The following is a 21172-nucleotide window of genomic DNA, read 5'->3' as shown; positions in this document are numbered from 1 at the left end:
TCCTTTGACAGTTGTCACAAGCCCTACAGATTTCATATGCATCTTTGAAAATTGAAGGCCAAAAGAAACCACTCTCTAAAACCTTGCGTGCAGTCCTTTTAGGTCTGAAATGTCCTCAACAAGCATAAGAATGGCAATAAGTTAGTATAGAAAGAAATTCAGAATCAGGTACACACCTTTTGATCAGTTGATCAGCACAAAATTTCCAGAGATATGGGTCATCCCATATGTAGTATTTTGCTATTCTTCGCATCCGGTCTTTTTGCGCTTTAGTGTAGCTGACTGGAAACTTCCCGGATACAAGAAAGTTCACCAAATCAGCATACCACGGAGTTCCTGAGATCAAGGCATGAAGTCGCTCGTCGGGGAACTCACTCTTCATTGATTGGAGCTTTTCCTTCATGAGCTTCAATAACTAACCTGCTCAAATGATCAGCAACACTATTGTCAAAACCTTTTTTATCTTTTATTTCAACATTAAATTGCTGAAGCAATAATATCCAACGTATTAGCCGAGGTTTGGATACATCCTTTGACCATAAATATTTTAGCGCTGCATGATCTATAAACACAACAGTTTTAGTACCCAATAAATAAGACCTGAATTTTTCTAAAGCAAAAACTACAGCTAAAAGTTCTTTCTCAGTTGTAGTATAATTAACTTGAGCCGCATCCAAAGTCTTCGAAGCATAGTAGATAGCATGGGGAACTTTTCCAACTCGCTGACCTAGCACTGCCCCTACAACATAATTCGAAGCATCGCACATCAGCTCGAACGGAAGCTCCCAATTAGGAGGTTGTAGAATAGGAGCAGTGACCAACTTGTCTTTCAGCTTGTCAAATGCTTGCTTACAGGCCTCATCAAAATGGAACTCCACATCCTTTTAGAGTAGTCTGCATAGTGGCTGTGCAATCTTAGAGAATCCTTCAATAAACCTGCGATAGAAACCTGCATGGCCAAGAAAAGAACGAACTTCCCGCACAGATGCGGGGTAAGGCAGAGAAGAAATAAGGTCTATTTTAGCTTTATCGACTTTTATTCCTTCAGAAGACACAATATGGCCTAAAACTATACCTTGTTGGACCGTGAAATGACATTTTTCAGAATTAAGCACAAGGTTAGTTTCAAGACAACGTTTAAGAACTAAAGTGAGATGCTCTAAGCAACTATCAAAAGAATCTCCATGTATAGTGAAATCATCCATGAGAACTTGTATAAAATTTTCAAGATAATCTGAAAAGATGCTTACCATACATCCTTGAAAAGTCGCCGGAGCATTGCACAATCCAAATGGCATACGACGATACGCAAATGTGCCATACGGGCATGTGAACGTCGCTTTTTCTTGATCCTCCGGAGCTATAGGAACCTGCACATAACCTGAATATCCGTCAAGAAAACAGTAATAAGCATGACCAGCAAGACGTTCTACCATTTGATCAATAAAGGGTAAGGGAAAATGATCTTTTTGAGACATAGAATTAAGTTTCCTATAATCTACACAAACTCTCCACCCATTTTGCACTCGAGTGGGAACCATTTCTCCCTTATCATTCTCTACCACTGTAACTCCTGACTTTTTCGGGACCACTTGCAATGGACTGACCCAAGGACTATCTGATATAGGATATATCACCCCCCACTTCAAGATGCTTCAATACTTCTTTCTTTACTACTTCCATCATAGGTGTATTAAGTCGTCGCTGCACTTGTCTTACAAGTTTAGCTCCCTCTTCTAATAAAATTTTATGTTGGCACATAGAAGGGCTAATCCCTTTAATATCCAGAACTGTCCACCCTAAAGTTGTTTTGTGCTCCTTGAGAACTTGCACCAACTTTTGCTCTTGAGTCGGAGTTAGGTTACTCGCGATTATGACTGGAAGAGTGTCATTCTCTCCCAAAAATGCATACTTCAAGTGGTCAGGCAGAGGTTTTAACTCCACTTCAGGTGGCTGTACAACAGAAGGTAAAAGTCTATTAGATGTGACAGGCAATTTCATAAATTTATTTGCATACCTTCCTTGCTTATTTGGAAGCACTTCCAAGGAAGAGAAAGCTTCCTTGACATCATTTTCAAGCTCAAAATGTTCCTGCAAGTTAGTATATTGCACTTTTTCCACAGGTTCAGTCAAAACAACATCTAATGCATCATGACCAGAGAGAAAAAATACTTGCTCAGTTAGTGTATCAATGACATCTATACTAGAAACAGATTCACAGTCAGAGGGGTATCTCATAGCATCAAATAAATTAAATCGGATAACCCCCCCATCAAATTCCATGGTCAAAATCCCACTATGAACATCAATCTTGGTTCTAAATGTTTTTAGAAAAGGTCTCCCTAATAAGATTGGCGTTGCATTAGAGGATTCACATTTGGCATATCTTACACATAAAAATAAGCAGGAAACACAAGTTCATTTACTTGTACTAAGACATCCTCAATCACTCCTAAAGGATAAGTATTAGAACGGTCCGCAAGTTGAATAATCACATGAGTATCTTTTAAAAGTCCTAAGTTCAGTGCTTTATAAATAGATAAAGGCAAAGGTCCTAAGTTCAGTGCTTTATAAATAGATAAAGGCATCACATTAATAGAAGCACCTAAGTCTAACATGCACCTCTCATACCTCGTGTTACCTATTCTTCAAGGTATAGTAAAAATACCTGGATCCTTGCACTTGGGAGGAATTTTCCTCTGTAAGACTGCAGATACGTTCTCACTTACACTGACCTTTTCATCTCCATTCAATTTCCGCTTGTTAGTGCACAAATCCTTGAGAAACTTTGCATAACGTGGCACTTGTCTAATGGCTTCCAGTAAAGGTATGTTCACCTCTACCTTGCGAAATACATCCAGTACCTCCTTTTCCATCTCTTTCTTCTTATCCTTAGAAGTTAACCTGCTAGGGAAAGGAACAGAAGAAGAAAAATGGTCATTGTTGGATGAAATAACATCACTTACCTTAGAGGGCTGCTCATTTTTTTCCGAAACAACAGTCTCCTGTTCCTCTAGCACTTCACTCTTGCTTTTTCTGGAACCTCTAGCTGCTTGCCACTTCTAAGTGATATGGCGCTTGCATTCTCCTTCGGATTTCTCTTTGGTTGACTCGGAAGCTTGCTAGAGTTCTGAGCTTGGAGCTTTCCCACTTTGTTAGCTAACTGAGAAACTTGGTTCTCCAAGTTCTTTAATCCGCTTCTTATTTCTTGCTGAAAATTCAAAGTGTTATTTGCCATTGCCTTCACGATTTCTTCCAGAGACATGCTACCAGATTGTGGCTGGGAAACTTGCTGATTTTGAGGTCGCGGCTGATATTGCGGTTGTTGGTGAAAACCAGGTGGAGGATTAGATGCTTGTTGTTGCTGGAAAGCTGGTTGTCTGAGGTTGGAGTTGCTTGCCTGCTGCTGAACATTGCCATATCTCAGGTTTTGATGATATCTCCACCCCGGGTTATAAGTCTGAGAGAACGGATCATAACGTCTTTGTTGTCCCTAAACACCACCAACAGGATTCACTTGTTCTTCTTGCATAGTAGGGCACATATTAGTAGGGTGTCCTACTAAGGAACAGATGCCACATGCCTTTTCTTGCCCTTTTTCGATCATCACTCGCTCCACTAATGAAGTGAGTTTGGCTACTTGTTGTTCGAGGTTAGAACTCACCACTTCATTAACTTGACGTACAGAAGTGGACTTAATATTTCGACCTTCTCGATACAAAGAATTTGCAGCCATGTTTGCAATCAATTTCTTTGCATCTGCGGGTGTTTTATCAACCAAAGCTTCACCACTTGCAACATCAATAAAGTTTCTGTCCGACTCCTTGAGCCCTTCATAAAAGTACTGCACTAGTAATTGCTCAATGATCTGATTGTTGGGACAGCTATCACATAGCTTCTTGAAACGTTCCCAATACTCATAAAGAGTCTCCGGATCTTCTTGTCGAATTCCACATATTTCCTTCCTGATATTGGCTATTAAAGATGCTGGTAAATATCTGTCAGCAAACACTTTCAGCATCTCATCCCAGGTTGTAATGGTTCCAGCTGGTACCTCAAATAACCACTCCTTGGCAGCGTCGGACAAGGCAAAAGGAAATGCCTTCAGCTTGAGTTGTTCTAGGGTAACTCTAGCTGGTTTCATCCCCGCACATGCTATGTGGAATTCCTTTAAAAATCTGTTCGTCTCATTCATGTGGACTGACCCCAAAGAATTAGTATGGAAACCTGAAAATGTGGGAAGGGCTCTAATCAGTCCAGGCTTGATCTCAATTTTTGTCCCATCATCTACTATGCACAACAAATTTGGATCAAAAGTTGGAGCTGCAAGCTGCTTGAGTGTTTGATCACCCATCTCAAAAATTCCTTCAATTTCTTCTTCCGAAGATGAACTCTCACTCAGTGGCAACGGAATCTGACGAGCTTGCTCCAGTATCTGAGCACGAGTCCTTTTAGCTACAAAAGACGTAGGAAAAGGATTAATTATTAGTCCCTGGTCCCTTGCTGCAAATTCTCTTAATCTTTGATTCTTCGAGTTTTTGTCACACATAAACAAACAAGGAACTAGATGACAAGTTAGTAGGAAAAGTAGAAAAAAAAACACAAGAAATAATGAAATAAAACGCCAACTCCTCGGCAACGGCGCCAAAATTTGGTACGACTGTCGTGTGTCTACCAAAAATAAACCTAACTAAAACCTCCTAGAAATGTAGTAGGGTAAGCTAGGGTCGATCCCACAGAGAATTGGATTATCAAATTATTACTTGTGTAAGTTAGAAACCCCTGTTTTGAAGGAATAATTATGATCTAAGAAAAATAAACTACTAACTAGATAACAAATAAACTACGGAAAAATAAACTAATAAAAATTGAAATACGATAAAATCAAGAATAATGAAATAGGGAATCGGGAGATGTATTATAACATTGGGGTATCAATTATTGCTCATCGAATATTCAAATTACGTTTATATCTTAATGTTAACCAATGAACACAAACAAGCATTCGAAACATCCCTTAATTCCAAATACACCAAACTAGCTCTCGGAATATTGTCGAACTAAGTAATAATCTAGAACAAGCTCTCTAGACTCGATTAATTAGCTGAATTAATAACAAGGAAGTAGTTAACTCAAGCCACAAATCTCACAAGCTCGGACTTGTGCAACTCAAATGGTTGATAATCTTAGGTATTACGACAAGTTTTAGTCACCAATCAAACACCTAATCACTACTAATGGTATTAACTAGGACAATTACGGATCACAAGTTGATACTCTAGTAATTAAACTAGCCAATTACACTAAAGATGGCCGGTCTAAAATATAATCCTACTAGTTCATAATAATCAAACGAAATCATCAATCCAATCAAGATATAAACAAAATACCTAATAATTATAAAAAAACCCATTCTCACGATACAATAGTCCAATGCAAAATATATCTCCCTACCCTTATTCAATCTAGCCTGACATACTAAGATATGAAAATTGAATAACAAAAGTAGATATTATACAATACATATTATAACTAATGATCCAAGCAAGAAGTAATGACATATTATAGATAGATAAACTAAATTAATTAGCCAAATTCCACTAAACTAACGCAACAAAGAATTAACAAAAGGAATTCAAAACACTAACTTTTTCTCTTTAAGTATCAAAGCAAATCATCTAAACTAGCAAACTAACCAAAAGTGAACGAGAAGCTGACAAGTCAATAACAAGAAAATCAAAATCAAAATTACAATACCCAATTTTCTAGTAGAAGCAGAGTCAACATAAACTGAACTGGGTTGCCTCCTCTTCGTTGCTAGATTCCCCCAAATTTCAGATGAAATTTTTTAATTTTTATTGCTCAAACCTAACCCGAAAATCCCCAAAAAATCCGGAATTGATAACTCCCCAGAACCCCAAAAAAAAGATAAGAAAACCTCCATTTGTCTCAGCAGCTCTGAGTATCTCGCTCCAATAATTATCTGATTGCATCTTTTCATTCTCTTGATTAGGGGTGGCAATGGATCGGATCTGGATCGGGTGGAGCTCAATCCGCCTCCATCCGTTAACTACCCATCCGCCACCTGACCCATCCATCACCCGACTTTTTCTTCATCCACATCCGCTCCATCCGTCATCCGCGGGTGAATCGGGTGGATCGGGTGCTAATCGGGTTATAACTAATTTATATTTTTCTGTTTAACAACATTAACTGTACAAATTAAACATCACCATTATATTTCATGCATCAATTAGACAATCACATTAAAGGGAAATAGGGAATAATAGTTAGAGTTCAGAATAAAGTTAACAAGTAACATACAGATAATACATAAATTAATTGTTGGGCCATGTTGGCAGCAGCAATTACTAACAAAATATATAAAACTACAATAAGATAAAACATCCATCTAGTCTTCAATTCACATCATGAAACTACAGTCTAGCTCTTCATCAACTCTTCAAGTCACTTTCACATATCCATGTCCTCTCCATCCTATAATAAAGAAGGAAAAAAAAAATTAACACTGAAAAATAAAATTATAACCATAAAAAATATAATTACAATAAAATATGAACAAACAATATAAATTTAATAATAAAACATAATGATAAAATTACCGAGTTCAGGTCAATGACTTCACTTGTAAAGCTTCCTTCGCCTCCCTCATCAACATCGTCCAAGATAGTTGCATATGTGTGTGCATTATCAAAGGAAGAACCTATATTAATAATTTCACCAGAAATCCAGCTTTATCATTTCAATTTAAAGAGCAAAGTTTAAAGGGGATATTAAACAAAATCATAATTAATTACCTGAATACTCTCCAAGAAGCCAATTTTGCATGCACATAAGTGCTTCAACAGTATTAGCATGAAGTTTCGAACGTTGTGGACTCACTACCCTACCTCCCATGCTAAAAGCACTCTCGGAAGCCACTGTTGATGCGGGTATTGCTAAAATATCCTTAGCAATTTTTCTCAAAGTAGGATACTTTAAATCAGTTTTCCAAAAATTAAGGACATCAAAGTTACTACTCTCTGGTAATGCATCATCTTCAAGGTAGTGGTCTAACTCACATCGAACATTGGCTTTTCTTTTCTTATTCTTCTTAATCAAAGTCCATTTATCAAAATCATCACCACCATCACAAGTAACAAAATCAGCAGGCCGTTTTCCAGTACGACTAGAAGATTGAGACACAAAATCCTCTGTTTCAGATTTCCCATGGTACTCTTGCAGTAAATCATACAACAAACTTCTAATTTTATCCACTTCAATATGAGCTTCATCACCATATATTTCATTAAAATAAAACTCCACACATTCCAACTTATTTCTAGGGTCTAAAATTGCAGCAACCGACAAAATTCCATTGATATTCGACCAATATTTGTCAAAATTTTCAACCATTTTTTCTGTCAGATCCCTAATTACTTGCTCATTACTAGTTGACCAAGAACGCAAAGCTAATTTAATCTCACAAACTTGACGAAAGAACAAGTTGGCAGTAGGATATTTTCTACCAGAGAACAACTCAGTCACCTTATGAAACCTTTTCAATTTATCACATATAATTTCAGCCAACTCCCAACCCCGTTGTGAAGGAACCACAAATTTAAACTTTGGATTTTGAGTTTTCAAGTTTGCAAAAACACTCTTATATGGTAGGGCACTTTGAAGCATTAAATATGTCGAGTTCCACCTAGTCTTACAATCAAGAGACAATTTTTTAGAACAATCAACTTTCGAAGACCTAGCCTTATCCTCAAACTTTTGAAGTCTATTTTGAGTTGAACTCCAAAAAACTACACAATTACGAATCCTCTCAATTCCAGACCCTATTACCTCCAAACCATCATAAACAATTAAATTAAGTATATGTGCACTACAACGCACATGTAAAAATTCCCCACAACAAAGTAAACTATCTTAGTCAAACTTTTCTTGCAAAACATCAATTAGAGCATCATTAGTTGTACAATTATCAAGAACCACAGAGGATATTTTCTCAGCTATGTTGTACACATTCAAGGTATCCACAAGAACTTGAGCAAGCATGTTGGCAGTGTGTGGACAAGGAACATAAACAAACCTATTTTGCAATAACAGAGATGCATATTAAAAATTCAATCAAAACTTGTAAATAAAAAAAGCATAAAAATAAACTAATTATCAAATTATTAATAAAAATTAAATAGCTTTAAAATGTTAATACCTCAAGGTTTTGTTCCTTAAAACCCATTGATCATCAATGAAATGAGACGTGACAGCCATATATCCTTTCTTTTGGTGTGAAGCAGTCCACATATCAGTTGTAATGGCTACTCTGCCCTCATGACCATCAAACAACTTTTCGATCCACCCGACCCGAAAAATGGATGAAAATCCGTGAGTTGTCGGATTTTCATCCATTTTCATCCAATTTTCTAGTAGAAGCAGAGTCAACAGAAATTGAACTGAGTTGCCTCCTCTTCGTTGCTAGATTCCCCCCAATTTCAGATGAAATTCTTTAATTTTTATTGCTCAAACCTAACCCCGAAAATCCCCAAAAAATCCGGAATTGATAACTCCCCAGAACCCCAACAAAAAGATAAGAAAACCTCCATTCGTTTCAGCAGCTCCGAGTATCTCGCTCCAATAATTATCTGATTTCATCTTTTCCTTCTCTTATTTGATAATTTGATACCCGCGAAATTCGGTGGAGGTTTTACTTCGTGAACTTGCAAGAAAGAGAGATGTCCATGAGCTACCCTTCCTCTTTTGCTCTAGCTAGTAAGCAACTGATATACTCCAAAGCCCACTTGGCTATTTGCAATATAACATTTTTGGGTTAACGCATAAGTGAGTTGATCAGGCTTGTGACCTTTGATTCGTTTATTCCGAGCGGCAATAATATATTACTTTGATACCGTAATCTTCCTTCCTACAAACAAATAAATCAAATAGTTGTAACTCGTGTCTCGGGAAGAAATATTACTTAATAAACATTTAAATCATTAAAAATCAATATAAAATCAAGAGTCTAATAAATAAAATAATGTACTTTTACGAACCTATCAAAAAAGTTAAAAAGGCACCGCTCAATGGCCACCGGTTTTCAAAAACCGGTGGCAAAAATAGGGGAAAAAATGGGCGGGATTTTGAGGTATTAGAATTGCCACCGGTTCAAACCGAACCGGTGGCTTAGATATAATTTTAAAAAAAAAATTCGCCCCTTCTAAACCCCAAACCCTAATTGGATCATCACTCCCCTCCCCTCCTCCTCTTTCTCTCTCCTGCACTCCCCTCTCCTCCTTCGTAATCTGATCTCTTCTCCTCTTTCTTTCTCTCTCCTCTCTCCCTTCTCCTCCTTCTCTTTCTCATCTGCTTCTCCTTCGATCTGATCTCTTCTCCTTCGATATCCTTCTCGTCTCCTTCTCCTTCTCTTTCATTTCCACCACCACCAAGACCACCGCCGCAACCACGAACACATGCATGAGCAACAACGACTTTGATCAAGGTTAGGATTTGATTTTAATCGATTTTATATGATTTTAATCGCTTTGTTTTCTCTTTTTATTCGATTTCTTCTGGGTTTTTAAATCGTAGTTTTGGGTTTTTAATTTGGTTTCGTATGTGATTTTAATCGATTTTCTTCGATTTCTTCTAGGTTTTTTATTAGAATTTTTCTGGGTCTTTTTTATTAGAATATTTTGATGAGTAACATTTTTGGAACTCATTTGGTTCCTCTTTGGATGATTTTTATTTCATTTTATCTCTCTTTTCTTTAGTTTTCCTTAGTTTTATTCTTGTTTTCCTCATTTTATGCTTTTTGTAGTTTATTTCTCTTTTTCATGTCTTTTTCTAGTTTACTTGTTATTTTTCTCTTTTACTTGCTTTTTATCTTTTGCTTGTAGGTGGTAATTGATTGTCCAAGAATTACCGAGCCTCCTCTCTACGAGTTTTCATTGCTTTTATGCCTAAAGAAGGTGCAATAAGTTCCAAGTCAAAGGTGGATCCAAGGGGCAAGCTTCAAGGCTTTGTTTATGCCTTATTCATGGCTTTTATTCTTCAAGAAATTCAAGAAGGTTTCTGCCCACTTTGTCCTCCATCATCATCATCCTGGATGCGTGCACCACTTGAGATAGGACGAAGAGAAGAAGGGGAGGAAACCCAGCTATGTGCGAGCGCACAAAGGGAGTGTGCGGCCGCACATTGGTCGTGTACGGCCGCACACCAGGTGCGTGCGGGCGCACATGCCTGGGTGTGTCCCGTACGCGCCATTCTCCCTCCTCCAAGCGCCCGCACTTACGAGGGTCTATTTTTGGGCGTCATTACCGACCTCCTCCTTGTATATATAGTTATTTCTACCTATTTTTAGGGAGGAAGTTTTCGATTGAATTTGATAGTTAGTTTTTAGGAGAATTTTAGAGAGAGAAACTCAAGAACTAGAGAGAGAAACTCATGATCTTTGGTGTTTGTTCAGGAATTCATCATTGTATTTGATCTTTTGACCAAAGTTTTGTAAGGATTTTTTTCTTAATCTCAATTCAAGTTTGATTTTAGTTGATTTCATTAATTTTTCATGTTGTTGATGATTGATTTGGTTATTGATTGAATTTTGATTGATTTTGATTGATTGTTGGTTTAATCTTTGAATTCAAGCATGTTGATGATGAATTTGATGAATGTTGTAGTTTTGATCTCCATTTCTATGGCTAGTGAGTAGTTTCCTAGCTAGGGAGATGGTGAAGCATGTATGAATGATGGAATAGTGTAATTTGGGGATAATTGATGGAGTTGATGATATGATTAAATTTGGTTGATCTTTCATGTGCATGTGTGTGATTAATTGAGGTTTGGCCATCTTTGATTAATACACTAGATTGCATTGTAAGCTTGCTATGATACGGACCATTGATTAGTAGACTTGCAATTTCACGATTGAGGTGCTTTGTGACGTTCCCTAGTTAGTGTTTAGCGTAGTTGACGCTAGTTAGACCTCTAGGTGAACCACCTTTGTATGCTCTTTTGGATACATGATGATTTTCCTTCATATCGATTGACTTAGTCGGTTTGACCTCCCAAATTACCGTTTCCATTATGATTGCATGTGGATCCATTGCCCTAGTGTCTTAGATTGATTTTATACAAGTTTGCATTACCTAGTTTAGACCTAGTTCTACCTCAAACCCCTTCTTGATTCCGAAATAGCTTGATCTAGACTTCGTGCACTTGATATCCATTCCCTTGGGTTCGACCTTGACTTGCCACTACGCTATATAGGGGTTAGTTAAGCTATAAATATTGTTTGATAGGGTGGGGTGGTAGCCCAACGACCTACCATTCTCCTCTCCATCAAAATGGCGCCGTTGCCGGGGAATGGTGTTTTGTATGCATGTTGTTTTTGAGTCTATTCCACTCTATTTGCAAAATACAAAAAGATTTTACACTTAGGCTACACTTGTAGCCGTGCTACTAATATTGTCTTTAAGTTTTGTGTGTGAAGATCCCAAGTCATGGGAGGTAGTTCAAAGGTTACCTTGAAGGAGCTTGGAGTGCCCGGGGCTTATAGGTATTAGAGCGCCATAGCTCCACCTATATCACTGGAGAATGACTTTGAAATAAAGCCGGCAATGATCACTCTTATTGAGAGGAGACAATATAGTGGGGCAAAGAACGAGAGCCCATTGAACCATCTAAAGGAGTTTGAAAAATATTGTAACACAATCAAGATTAATGGGGTGTCTCAAGAGTTCATCCGCCTTAAGTTGTTCCCTTTCTCCCTCATAGGAAGATCTTTGGAATGGCTAGATAAAGAGATGAAGCCCAATTCATTGAAAACTTGGGATGATGTCACCAAAGCTTTCTTGATCCGTTTCTATCCTCAAAAGAAGACGGCGGAGGCAAGAGCCTTAATTCAAGGGTTCAAGCAAAGGCCGAGTGAAAGTCTCTATGAAGCATGGGAGAGATTTAAAGAGCATCAAAGGGAGTGTCCTCATCATGGAATCCCCACATACCAAGTTATCCAAATCTTCTATGGCGGTTTAAGTCCCCAAGGCAAGTCATGCCTTGATGGAGGGGCCGGGGGCCCTATCATGAACAAAACCGAGGAAGAAGTTGTGGACATCATTGAGGATGTGGTGACATGTTATAGGGATTGGCAAGATGGGGAGAGAGACTCTTCAAGCAAACAATATTCATTGTATTCGGTGGACCATCTCAATGCAATCAACAACCTTTCCTCTCAAATGACAAATTTAGGAAAGGAGGTCACCGCAATCAAAGCTAAGTTGGAGAGCACTTCTACTTCTTCTCAAGCTTCTAATCTTCCCTCCCAATTTAAGGGGAGAGGTACACCTTCTAACTCTCAACCCCCTCCCTCTTCACATAATATGCTCGGAGTTAGGAAAGGAGGTGAATTCTCTCAAGAACAAGCTCGAGAGTCCTTCACAAGCTTCTAGTCTTCCCTCCAAATTTAAGGTGAGAGGTACATCTTCCTACTCTGACCCTCTTTTTGCTTCTTGTTGCATGATAAAAGAATGCTTGGTTTGTGATTTATGTGTAAAGAATGATCATAATGCTTCTAATTGCCCAAATTTCCCTTGTGATAGATATGATGGATATAAGAATGTGCATGTGAATTGTGATGATAATAATGATTTTGGACCAAGAATTAATGCTCAAAAGAATGGTGGGAATAGGAATTATCACAATCATGGGAGCTATGATAATTATAACCAAAATAGTGGTTATGGTAACCATGTGACCCAAGAATTTTGTGGTAACCATAATAACTTTTGTTGTAATGATCAAAGCCATGGCTAAGAATATGGGGATCATAACCAAGGTTATGGTAACCATAATCAAAATTCTGGCTAAAATCATGGTAGGGGTAATTGGAGTAATCAAATTAGGGGAAATTTTCAAAATGATGTTCAAAGAGATACCCCACCCCAAATTACTCCAAAGACTGAAAGCCAAGGTGATGATTTCTATGCTCAACAATCCCAATTGAATAGGCTACAGAATTTCATGACGGCTCAATCCAAGATGTTGAATGAATTCACATTGTCTTGTAACATAATGTTTGAGGTCTTAATTACTCATGGAAAGAAGCTTGAGAACCAAATTGTTCAACTAGCCGACCCTTTGAGAGATTGTGCTAGTCCATCTTCTTTACCCTCACAAGAAGTTGACTCTAGGGAACCGATGTGTGCTATGACCACTAGGAGTGGTAAGGTCCTTAAAGAGAGTGTTCCTAGGAAGAGTAAGGAGAGCGATCCAAGTGAAGGGAATAAGGATGAAGAGCCTAGCAAGATGAGTGAGGATTCCAATGATAAGCCTAAAGAGAAAGAGCGGAAGCAAGACGAGGTTTACAAACCTAGACTTCCTTACCCCCAAAAGCACAATAGGCACAAATTGGATGAGCAATTTAGGAAATTCATCGAGATGCTTAAGCAACTTCATCTTACTCTTCCTTTCACCGATGTTGAAGAACAAATGCCAAACTATGCTAAGTTTCTTAAGGAAATTTTTTAGCGGTAAGAGAGATTGCAATATGGTGGAACCGGTGAATTTAGGGAAGTGTTTTAGTGCCTTTATTCAAAATCACTTACCCCAAAAGTTGAAAGATCCCGGAAATTTCTCCGTACCTTGCAAAATCAAAGGAAAATTGTTCCATAATGCTCTTTGTGATCTTGGTGCTAGTGTTAGCATCATGCCTTATTCCGTTTTTAAGAAACTTAAGCTAGGTGAGCTCCTTCCATCCAACATGACCCTTCAATTGGCCGATCGGTCTATTAAATTTCCAAAGGAGAGGGTTGAGGATGTTCCTCTCAAGATAGGAGAGTTCACCATTCCCGTTGATTTCATTGTGCTCGAGATCGCGGAAGATGACCATATCCATATCATCTTAGGAAGACCTTTCTTAGCCACCTCGGGAGCCTTGGTAGATGTAAAGGGAAGTTGTACGTATTACCTTTAGAGTTGGTAAGAATGAGGAAAGTTTTGATTTGAAACCAATGCATGAGTCTTTGTCTCTTGTGAAAGGAATAATGTATGTTAATTCCCCTTGCTCTATTGATAATGTATGCATGATTGATTCTTCAACTAACGATTTTCTTGAGAATTATGATGATTTGCTTTTGAGTTGTGATTGCAAGAAGGTTAGTGAAGATAAGATGATGATTCCCAAGCTTATGGACGAGGAGGAAATTGACATTCCTCATTGATTTGAGCTCTATTCTCAAGATGAAGGTGATGTTTCCATGAGTATAGATGGTGAGGAACCATTTACAAAGAAGGAACAAGGCAAAGAAAAGAGCAAGAGCTTCTAGGAAAAAGAGAAAGAGAAAGAAGTTGTGGAAATAAAAGCTTGCATTTAAAAAGTCTTTGTATGAAATCTAATCAAGCAACAACGAGAAGTTGCTAGAAGTTGAAGAGAAATTTGCTCTTTCCGCCACTTTGAAGAAGGTGGTGTTCTTTGACCCTTCATGATTTGGAGGAAGGGTCGAGCTTAGGACCATAAGCAAGCGCTTCCCGGGAGGCAATCCGGAGGGTGGATACGTGGGATTGGATTTTATCAAGTGAGCATGAGGAATGAGAAAGTGTTTTGCGGTTTTTGATGTGTTTATACTCGATATCATCGAAATTTGAGGTAAAAGGGGAAGAATTTTAGTGAGGTAAGATAGGGAATCTTGTGCCTTAAAAGTTGAAGGAAGTTTATTTTTGGTGGGTTCATGTGGTGCTACCATTATTTTGGGATTTTAAACCCAATTAAATGGGGATTTTGCTACTGCTTATATTGGTGTTTATCACCATCATTATTTGTGTGCCCACCAATGGTCGCGCCCACTGCCATGCCCCTTATCTTCCCCTTCCTTCTTCTTCTTTCATTTCCCCTTATTTCCTTCTTCTACCTTCGTCCCTCATCACCCTCTTACCCCCAAAACCGCACCAACCTTTTTCCATAACTCATCAAATTTCATTTATCCAAAGCCTAAGTGTCTTTTATTTAGCTTGTAGTTTAATTGGTTACTTAGTTTTCTTTTCTGTCTTTTTAACTCTTTGTAATCTTAGTTTAGTGTTCCTTTGTAGTTTCCTTTATTTTCTTTTCTTTTGCTTTGAAGTTACTAACCTTTTTCCTTTGTTTGTAGTTTCTTTTATTTTTCTTGTTTTCACTTGGCTTTTTGATGATGCTCACGTTCTTGGAACGCAACGAAGGTGGTTCTTTCTATCGCTTTTGTTTATTATGCAAGCGTTGATAGCCCGGTGAGACCTCTCTAATTTTTCCTTTTATTTTCATTGGATGTATAGATTAGGATTAGTTTAGGGGAAGTTGACCGATTCGAGGATGATTGCTTATTAACACGTAATGTGTTTGGGATCGATGTCGATGTTGTCATTCGATCACTTGTTTGTCGATTGGGATATACTTCCTCCGTTCTATTAATATTGCAACAATGGACTTTTTGCACTATTCATCACTCTTGTTTGACCATATAATATGATTTATACATTAAGCAACATATAGTCATGTGAGATCTTGTTAGATTCGTCTCATAAAATACTTTCATGATATCAACTTTTTATAATTTTTACTTCTAAACAATTATAGATCGATATTTAGCATATAAAATGTGCTTTGGGATGCGTAATTTCCTCCTTGTTGCAATATTAATAGAACGGAGGAAGTATGTGTTTAACTTGCTTTCTAGTTTTCTTTTCCATTTCTCTTATTCTTCCTTTATCTATGACTTTCCTTTTTTTTTTTCTTTTCTTTTCTTTTCATTTATTTTACTTTGTTCTCGTTTTGGTTTTTGGTTTGATTTTGAGGCTTATTTTTCACCATTTTTCTTTTCTTTATGAGCTGGACTTTGTACATTGGACTTTGTCTTTTGCATGATTTTATTCCTAGGTGGTAAAAGTATGCACGGTTTGAGACTATGTTTGGTTGACTCTAGGATAGCTGTATGCTAGGGTAGTTGGTTTAAACTAGAAGGATCATGAAGCCGGATTCTACTTGTTTGTGGCATGCTTGGTAGTTGCTCCCTATAGTCAATTTGACACCATTAGTGAGTTTTTGCTACATCCATGTGAGGTTCATCGTTTTTCAAGCCTTCAACCTATTTTGTATGAGCGGCGTGGATCCTTGACTTTGCAAACCTAATCTATAAAGCTTGATATATGATTCTTAAACCCGAGACCAAGCTATCTAGGAAGGACAAAGGCACATTTTTCGGGGTGGTATTTTTCATTTTTAGGATAGTTTGTATCATCTTTATTTTTGGGTTTACATTTGCCTTCTTGTTACCATTTGAGCCTTATACCTTCTTTTCAAGCCACATCTTTAGTTCTTTGGCCTTTTGTTTCATTTTCTTTCTATTTTGGTTTTTGTGAAGCAAATTGATCATGTATGATGGAGTTTGTGGTGGATAAGTTGGAGATTTGGTTTTTATGAGTGCAAGTTTGTGATAAAATTTTCTTTGTGAATAATGGCAAGTGTTTAAGTAAAAGCCGTCCTACATCATAAAATGCATGGACTAATAAATTGCATTATAGAAAAAGTCGTCCGAATTTAGCAAAAGGCAAGGACATTGCAAATTCATGTTATGAATTAAAAAAAAAAAGAAAAAATTTAAAAAAGTGAAAAATTCATAATATTTTTTATGTATTCTTTTGTCCTTCTAATCATTGAGGACAATGCTTCATTTTAGCTTGGGGGAAAAGCGTTTACGCTTTCTGTATATATTTCTTGTGAGTATAGCTTCAAGTAAGCTTGGGGGGTGTTGTTTTTGTTTGGTAATTTCTTGATTGTGTTGTTGAGGATTGATCACCCTTTTGCTTCACTTTTTAGGATAATCACCAAATTTTAAATTTTGGCTTACCTTCACTCTTTATGCCTTACGTTACAACCTTGGGGAAAGACCTTTCCACCTATAAAGTTGAGTCACTTTCGGGGGAGAGAATCATGGGTCATTGCGTAAGGAAAGGGGATGCATAGTCAAGATTGTCGAGTAGCCTAAATAAATCTCTTTTTCCGGTTCCTTGGAGGAATCATTGGGATGCTCACTAAGGGGAGATTTGAGACTAGTGGGGAGAACGCGGTAAGATCGTTTGGGATGAACGTGGATTGTGATGTCTAGTTCCTATGCCTAGCATACCCTATGTTTTAATCAACCTTAGATATCTTGAAAAGTGCATACCTTGATTACTTGAGAAAGACTTTCATTCATTTGCATTATAGTCTCTATGTAAGTCCATCTCGCAAAGGTTTTGTTTTCATTTTCTTTTCTTTTCTTTTTATGGATTTGCCTCTTTGATGTTTGGTGGAGAGTTATGGGTCAAACTCTTAGGACACCCTTACGAGACCGCACTCGTCCTCATAGGCGACTTTGGGGTTTAAAGGGCTTGTTGTAGCTAAAAGCAACCGTGATTCCTACGACAGTGAGTCTTAGTGTGCATTCTTATCTTGAGTCTTTCTTTTTCAGTTTTTTATAAATTTTTCATCCTTGTTTTTTCTTGTTTTGTTTTGCTCGAGGACGAGCAAAAGTTTAGCTTGGGGGAATTTGATGAGTGACATTTATGGCACTCATTTGATATCTTTTTGGATGAATTCTATTTCATTTTATAGCTCTTTTCTTTAGTTTTCCTTAGTTTTGCTCTTTATATCTTCACTTTGTGCTTTTCGTAGTTAATTTCTTTACATTGTGCGTTTTCTTGTTTATTCGTTGTTTCTCTCTATTATTTGTTTCTTTTCTTTTGTTTGTAGATTATGATCGATCATCCAAAGATTTCCGAGCTTTCCTTCAACAATTATCATTGCTTTTGATGCCTTGTGAAAGTATTTTGTCTTCAAGTCAAGAAGAACTCGGAGGGCAAGTTTCAAGACCGGTGCACGCAAGCGGTGTGGCCACCATTTATGCCTTGTGCCCACCAAAATCTCCATAACTTGCTGCCTACTTCGATGTTCATCACCATCACCAAAGTCGTGTGCACCAGATGATCAAGGTCAAAGAAGGGGAGGAGGAGACCCAGTTTGGTCCGGGCGCACAGGGGGTCCGTGCGGACGCACAAGTGGCGCGTGTAGCCGCACAGGAGGCGCGTGCGGGCGCACCCCCCTGGGTTTGTGTCCGTGCGGCTGCACCGGCGTGAGTCTATTTTTGGACGTCATAACCGGCTTCTCCCTCCTATATATATAGTCTTCCTTCTATTTTTAGAGAGAGAATCATTAGTAAGAATTAGAAATCTAATTAGAGAGGTTTTTAGAGAGAGAAACTCTAGGTTTTGGAGAGAGAATTTCATGGTGGATTGTTGATGATTGAAGCTTTCTTGAATTACTTTGATCTTTGATCAAGATTGTAAGATTTCCTTTTCATTAATTCAATCTTCAGTTTAATCGTTAGTTTGATTTCAGTTGTTTTGTTGAATGTTCAAGTTTGATTGAAGTTTGATTGATTTGTGAGTTGATTATAGTTTGTGCAATTTGATCATGATGAATTTGTTGTTTAGCTTTGTTTTGATCTTGATTTATATGGATTATGAGTAGTTAGATTGATAGGGTAATGGTGAAGCATGTATGAGTAATGGATTGATGCTAATTGGGGAAAATTGATGGAGTTGATGATGTGATTAAATTTGGTTGATGATCATGTGCATGTGTGTGATTAATTAAAGAGTAGCTAACTTTGATTGTTGCACTAGATTGCATTGTAAGTTCACATTGACACGGACCATTGATTTGTGGCTTGCATTTACACGATTGAGGTGTCTTGTGATGTTTCCTAGTTAGAGTTTATCGTAGTTGACGCTAGTTAGACCTCTAGGAGAATAGCTCGACATGCTCTTTTGGTTGCATGATTGATTTTCCCTGACATTGCTTGACTTAGTCGACTTTCCATTCCAATTTGCTATGTTCATTGCTATTATTTGCGGATCCTAATCCCTAGCTCTTATATTTGTTTGGTTTCTTCGTTTTAGTAGTTGTTAGAGTCACCTTTTATCTCTTGTCTTCGACCTAGCTTAGGAATATAATTGGAAGCACTTAGACATTACCGTTCCTTTGGGTTCGACCCTTGACTTACCTCTATACTTGTATTTAGGTTTGTTGAGTGTTTATAAATTTTGTTTGGCTTAGGGAAGATTAGCCCAACGACCTAGTTTTCCCCACGTCAGAGATTGTGCTAGTCCTTCTTCTTTACCCTCACAAGAAGTTGACCCTAAGGTTTACAAACCTACACTTCTGATAAGTGACTTTTATGTCACTTTTAGGGTGTTTATTGAGTCGTTTTCCGGCTTATTTTCCAATAATTTAACCCTTTTTTGTATTCTTTATTTCTATTATTTGCTTATTCTTGCATTTTATCTTTATTTTGAGCATTTTTGTAATTTTTAATAGTTTTTAGTTTATATTCGTGTTTTATTTTATTTTTCTTATTTTTAATGTTTATAGTTTAAGTTGTTAGTTTTTACTTTTAAAAATTTCTCTTTCTATCTCGTTTTCTTATTTATTTTAGTTTCGTATTTTATTTTATTTTACTTCATTTTATTTTATTATTTTAGTTTTTGTCCCTATTTCTCTCGGTTTTCTTGGTTTGTGTAGCATTGTGTTTGGAGGTCCAAGGTTCGAGGTTCAATTCGGTTTGGATTAGATTGGATTTCGGTTTTTATCCAAATTATGGGCAGCCCTACTCTTCACGCATTCCCACACCTCCAACCACCACGCATTCCAGCCTTACCACCAACAACACCACTTACCGCCAACCAGCAACAACCACCAGCCACCGCGTCCTCATAGCTCACCACCTCTGCCACCATCTCCTCCACACAAACCGACTCCAAACCGCAACAAATGCAGCACCAAACCACCCAATCTCCTCTTCTCACCACCCCGCAACAATCACCACAGTAAACCACCACCATAAAATGGTAACTCACAGCCACCTCAAAGCCCGAAAGAGCAGCCCGAAATTCACTCCAAATCAGCACTAATTTCGCCAAACCCTTCAGAGCGGCCTATCACTCAACTGAAGCGGCCGCTCCATTTTGTTCAATTCACCAATTCGAAATAGAGGCCTTGAGCCTCCGCTCCGATGAGTCTGAGCGGCCGCTCCAATTCACGCTAATTTCTGTACGGAATTAATGAAATTGGATAGCTGAGATGCATTGAGTCGAATTAATGGCTGCGATTTGATGATGATTGAAAAGGAAGCTCTTGAAGCCGTCTGATTTGATGATGGATGCTTGCGATGGTGGTGATGATGGTTGTTTGATGATGATGATAAGCAGAGCAACAAGCGTGGGTCTGATGGGATTTTGGGGTTTTTTTTTTGTGATTTATTTCTTTTTTATTATCTTTTAATTCTATTTTTATTTCCTTTTCTATTTCCCTTTTCTTTTGTTTATTTTATTTTATTTTATTTTATTTCTCTTTTCTTTTATTTTTCTTAGCTTGTATATAAATACTCCTTTTGGGGGTTATTCTCTCTTAACTTTCAATCAACATTTAATTTTACCCTAGATTAGAGTAGTTTAGCCTCTTTTACTTTCTCTCTCTCTTACGGTTAGTGGAATGACGAGGATCGAAGCTAGGTCGTTGGGACTAACCCCTACCCAAGGTCAAACAATATTTATAAACACTCAACACACCCCTATATAGGTATAACGGTAAGTCGAGGGTCGAACCCAAAGGAATAGTGGGCTATTGTCTATTGTCTATAGTCAAGCTATCCCGAAATCTAGAGATAGGGTGTGAAATCTATACTAAGACAAACACGGCAAACAAACCAGAAGAAATCAAATGTAATAAGTACTAGGGCTAGGATCCACATGTAGTCATATTGGAATCAACTAATTGGGAGGTCAAATTGGCTAAGTTAAGCAATGTGAGGGAAGATCAATCATGTAACCAATAGAGCATATCAAGCTATTCTCCTAGAAGTCTAACTAGTGTCAACTACGATAAACTCTAGCTAGGAAACATCACAAGACACCTCAATCATGTAAATGCAAACCGCAAATCAATGGTCCGTATCAATGTGAACTTACAATGCAATCTAGTGCAACAATCAAAGTTAGCTACTCTTTAATTAATCACACACATGCACATGATCATCAACCAAATTTAATCACATCATCAACTCCATCAATTTTCCCCAATTAGCATCAATCCATTACTCATACATGC

General features: G+C 37.7%; 1 protein-coding gene and 1 pseudogene across 1 annotated transcript; both read right to left on the bottom strand.

The window, feature by feature from the left end:
* Nucleotides 1–2387: 2387 nt before the first annotated feature.
* On the bottom strand, nt 2388–4549 carry LOC145594243 (uncharacterized). Its single transcript, XM_081650578.1, has 4 exons — nt 3665–4549; nt 3021–3493; nt 2669–2904; nt 2388–2566 (listed from the first exon to the last, which is right to left on the bottom strand). The coding sequence occupies exons 1-4, from the start codon at nt 4547–4549 to the stop codon at nt 2388–2390; spliced, it is 1773 nt and encodes a 590-aa protein (XP_081506704.1).
* Nucleotides 4550–11896: 7347 nt separating this feature from the next.
* Nucleotides 11897–11995, bottom strand: LOC145596246 (small nucleolar RNA R71; annotated as a pseudogene).
* Nucleotides 11996–21172: the final 9177 nt, after the last annotated feature.

Source organism: Chenopodium album, chromosome 19 (assembly GCF_948465745.1).
Source record: "Chenopodium album chromosome 19, dcCheAlbu1.1, whole genome shotgun sequence".
Classification (NCBI taxonomy): domain Eukaryota; kingdom Viridiplantae; phylum Streptophyta; class Magnoliopsida; order Caryophyllales; family Amaranthaceae; genus Chenopodium; species Chenopodium album.
The sequence above is the reverse complement of the archived record's forward strand: the minus strand, read 5'-3'. Positions and strand labels throughout refer to the sequence as shown.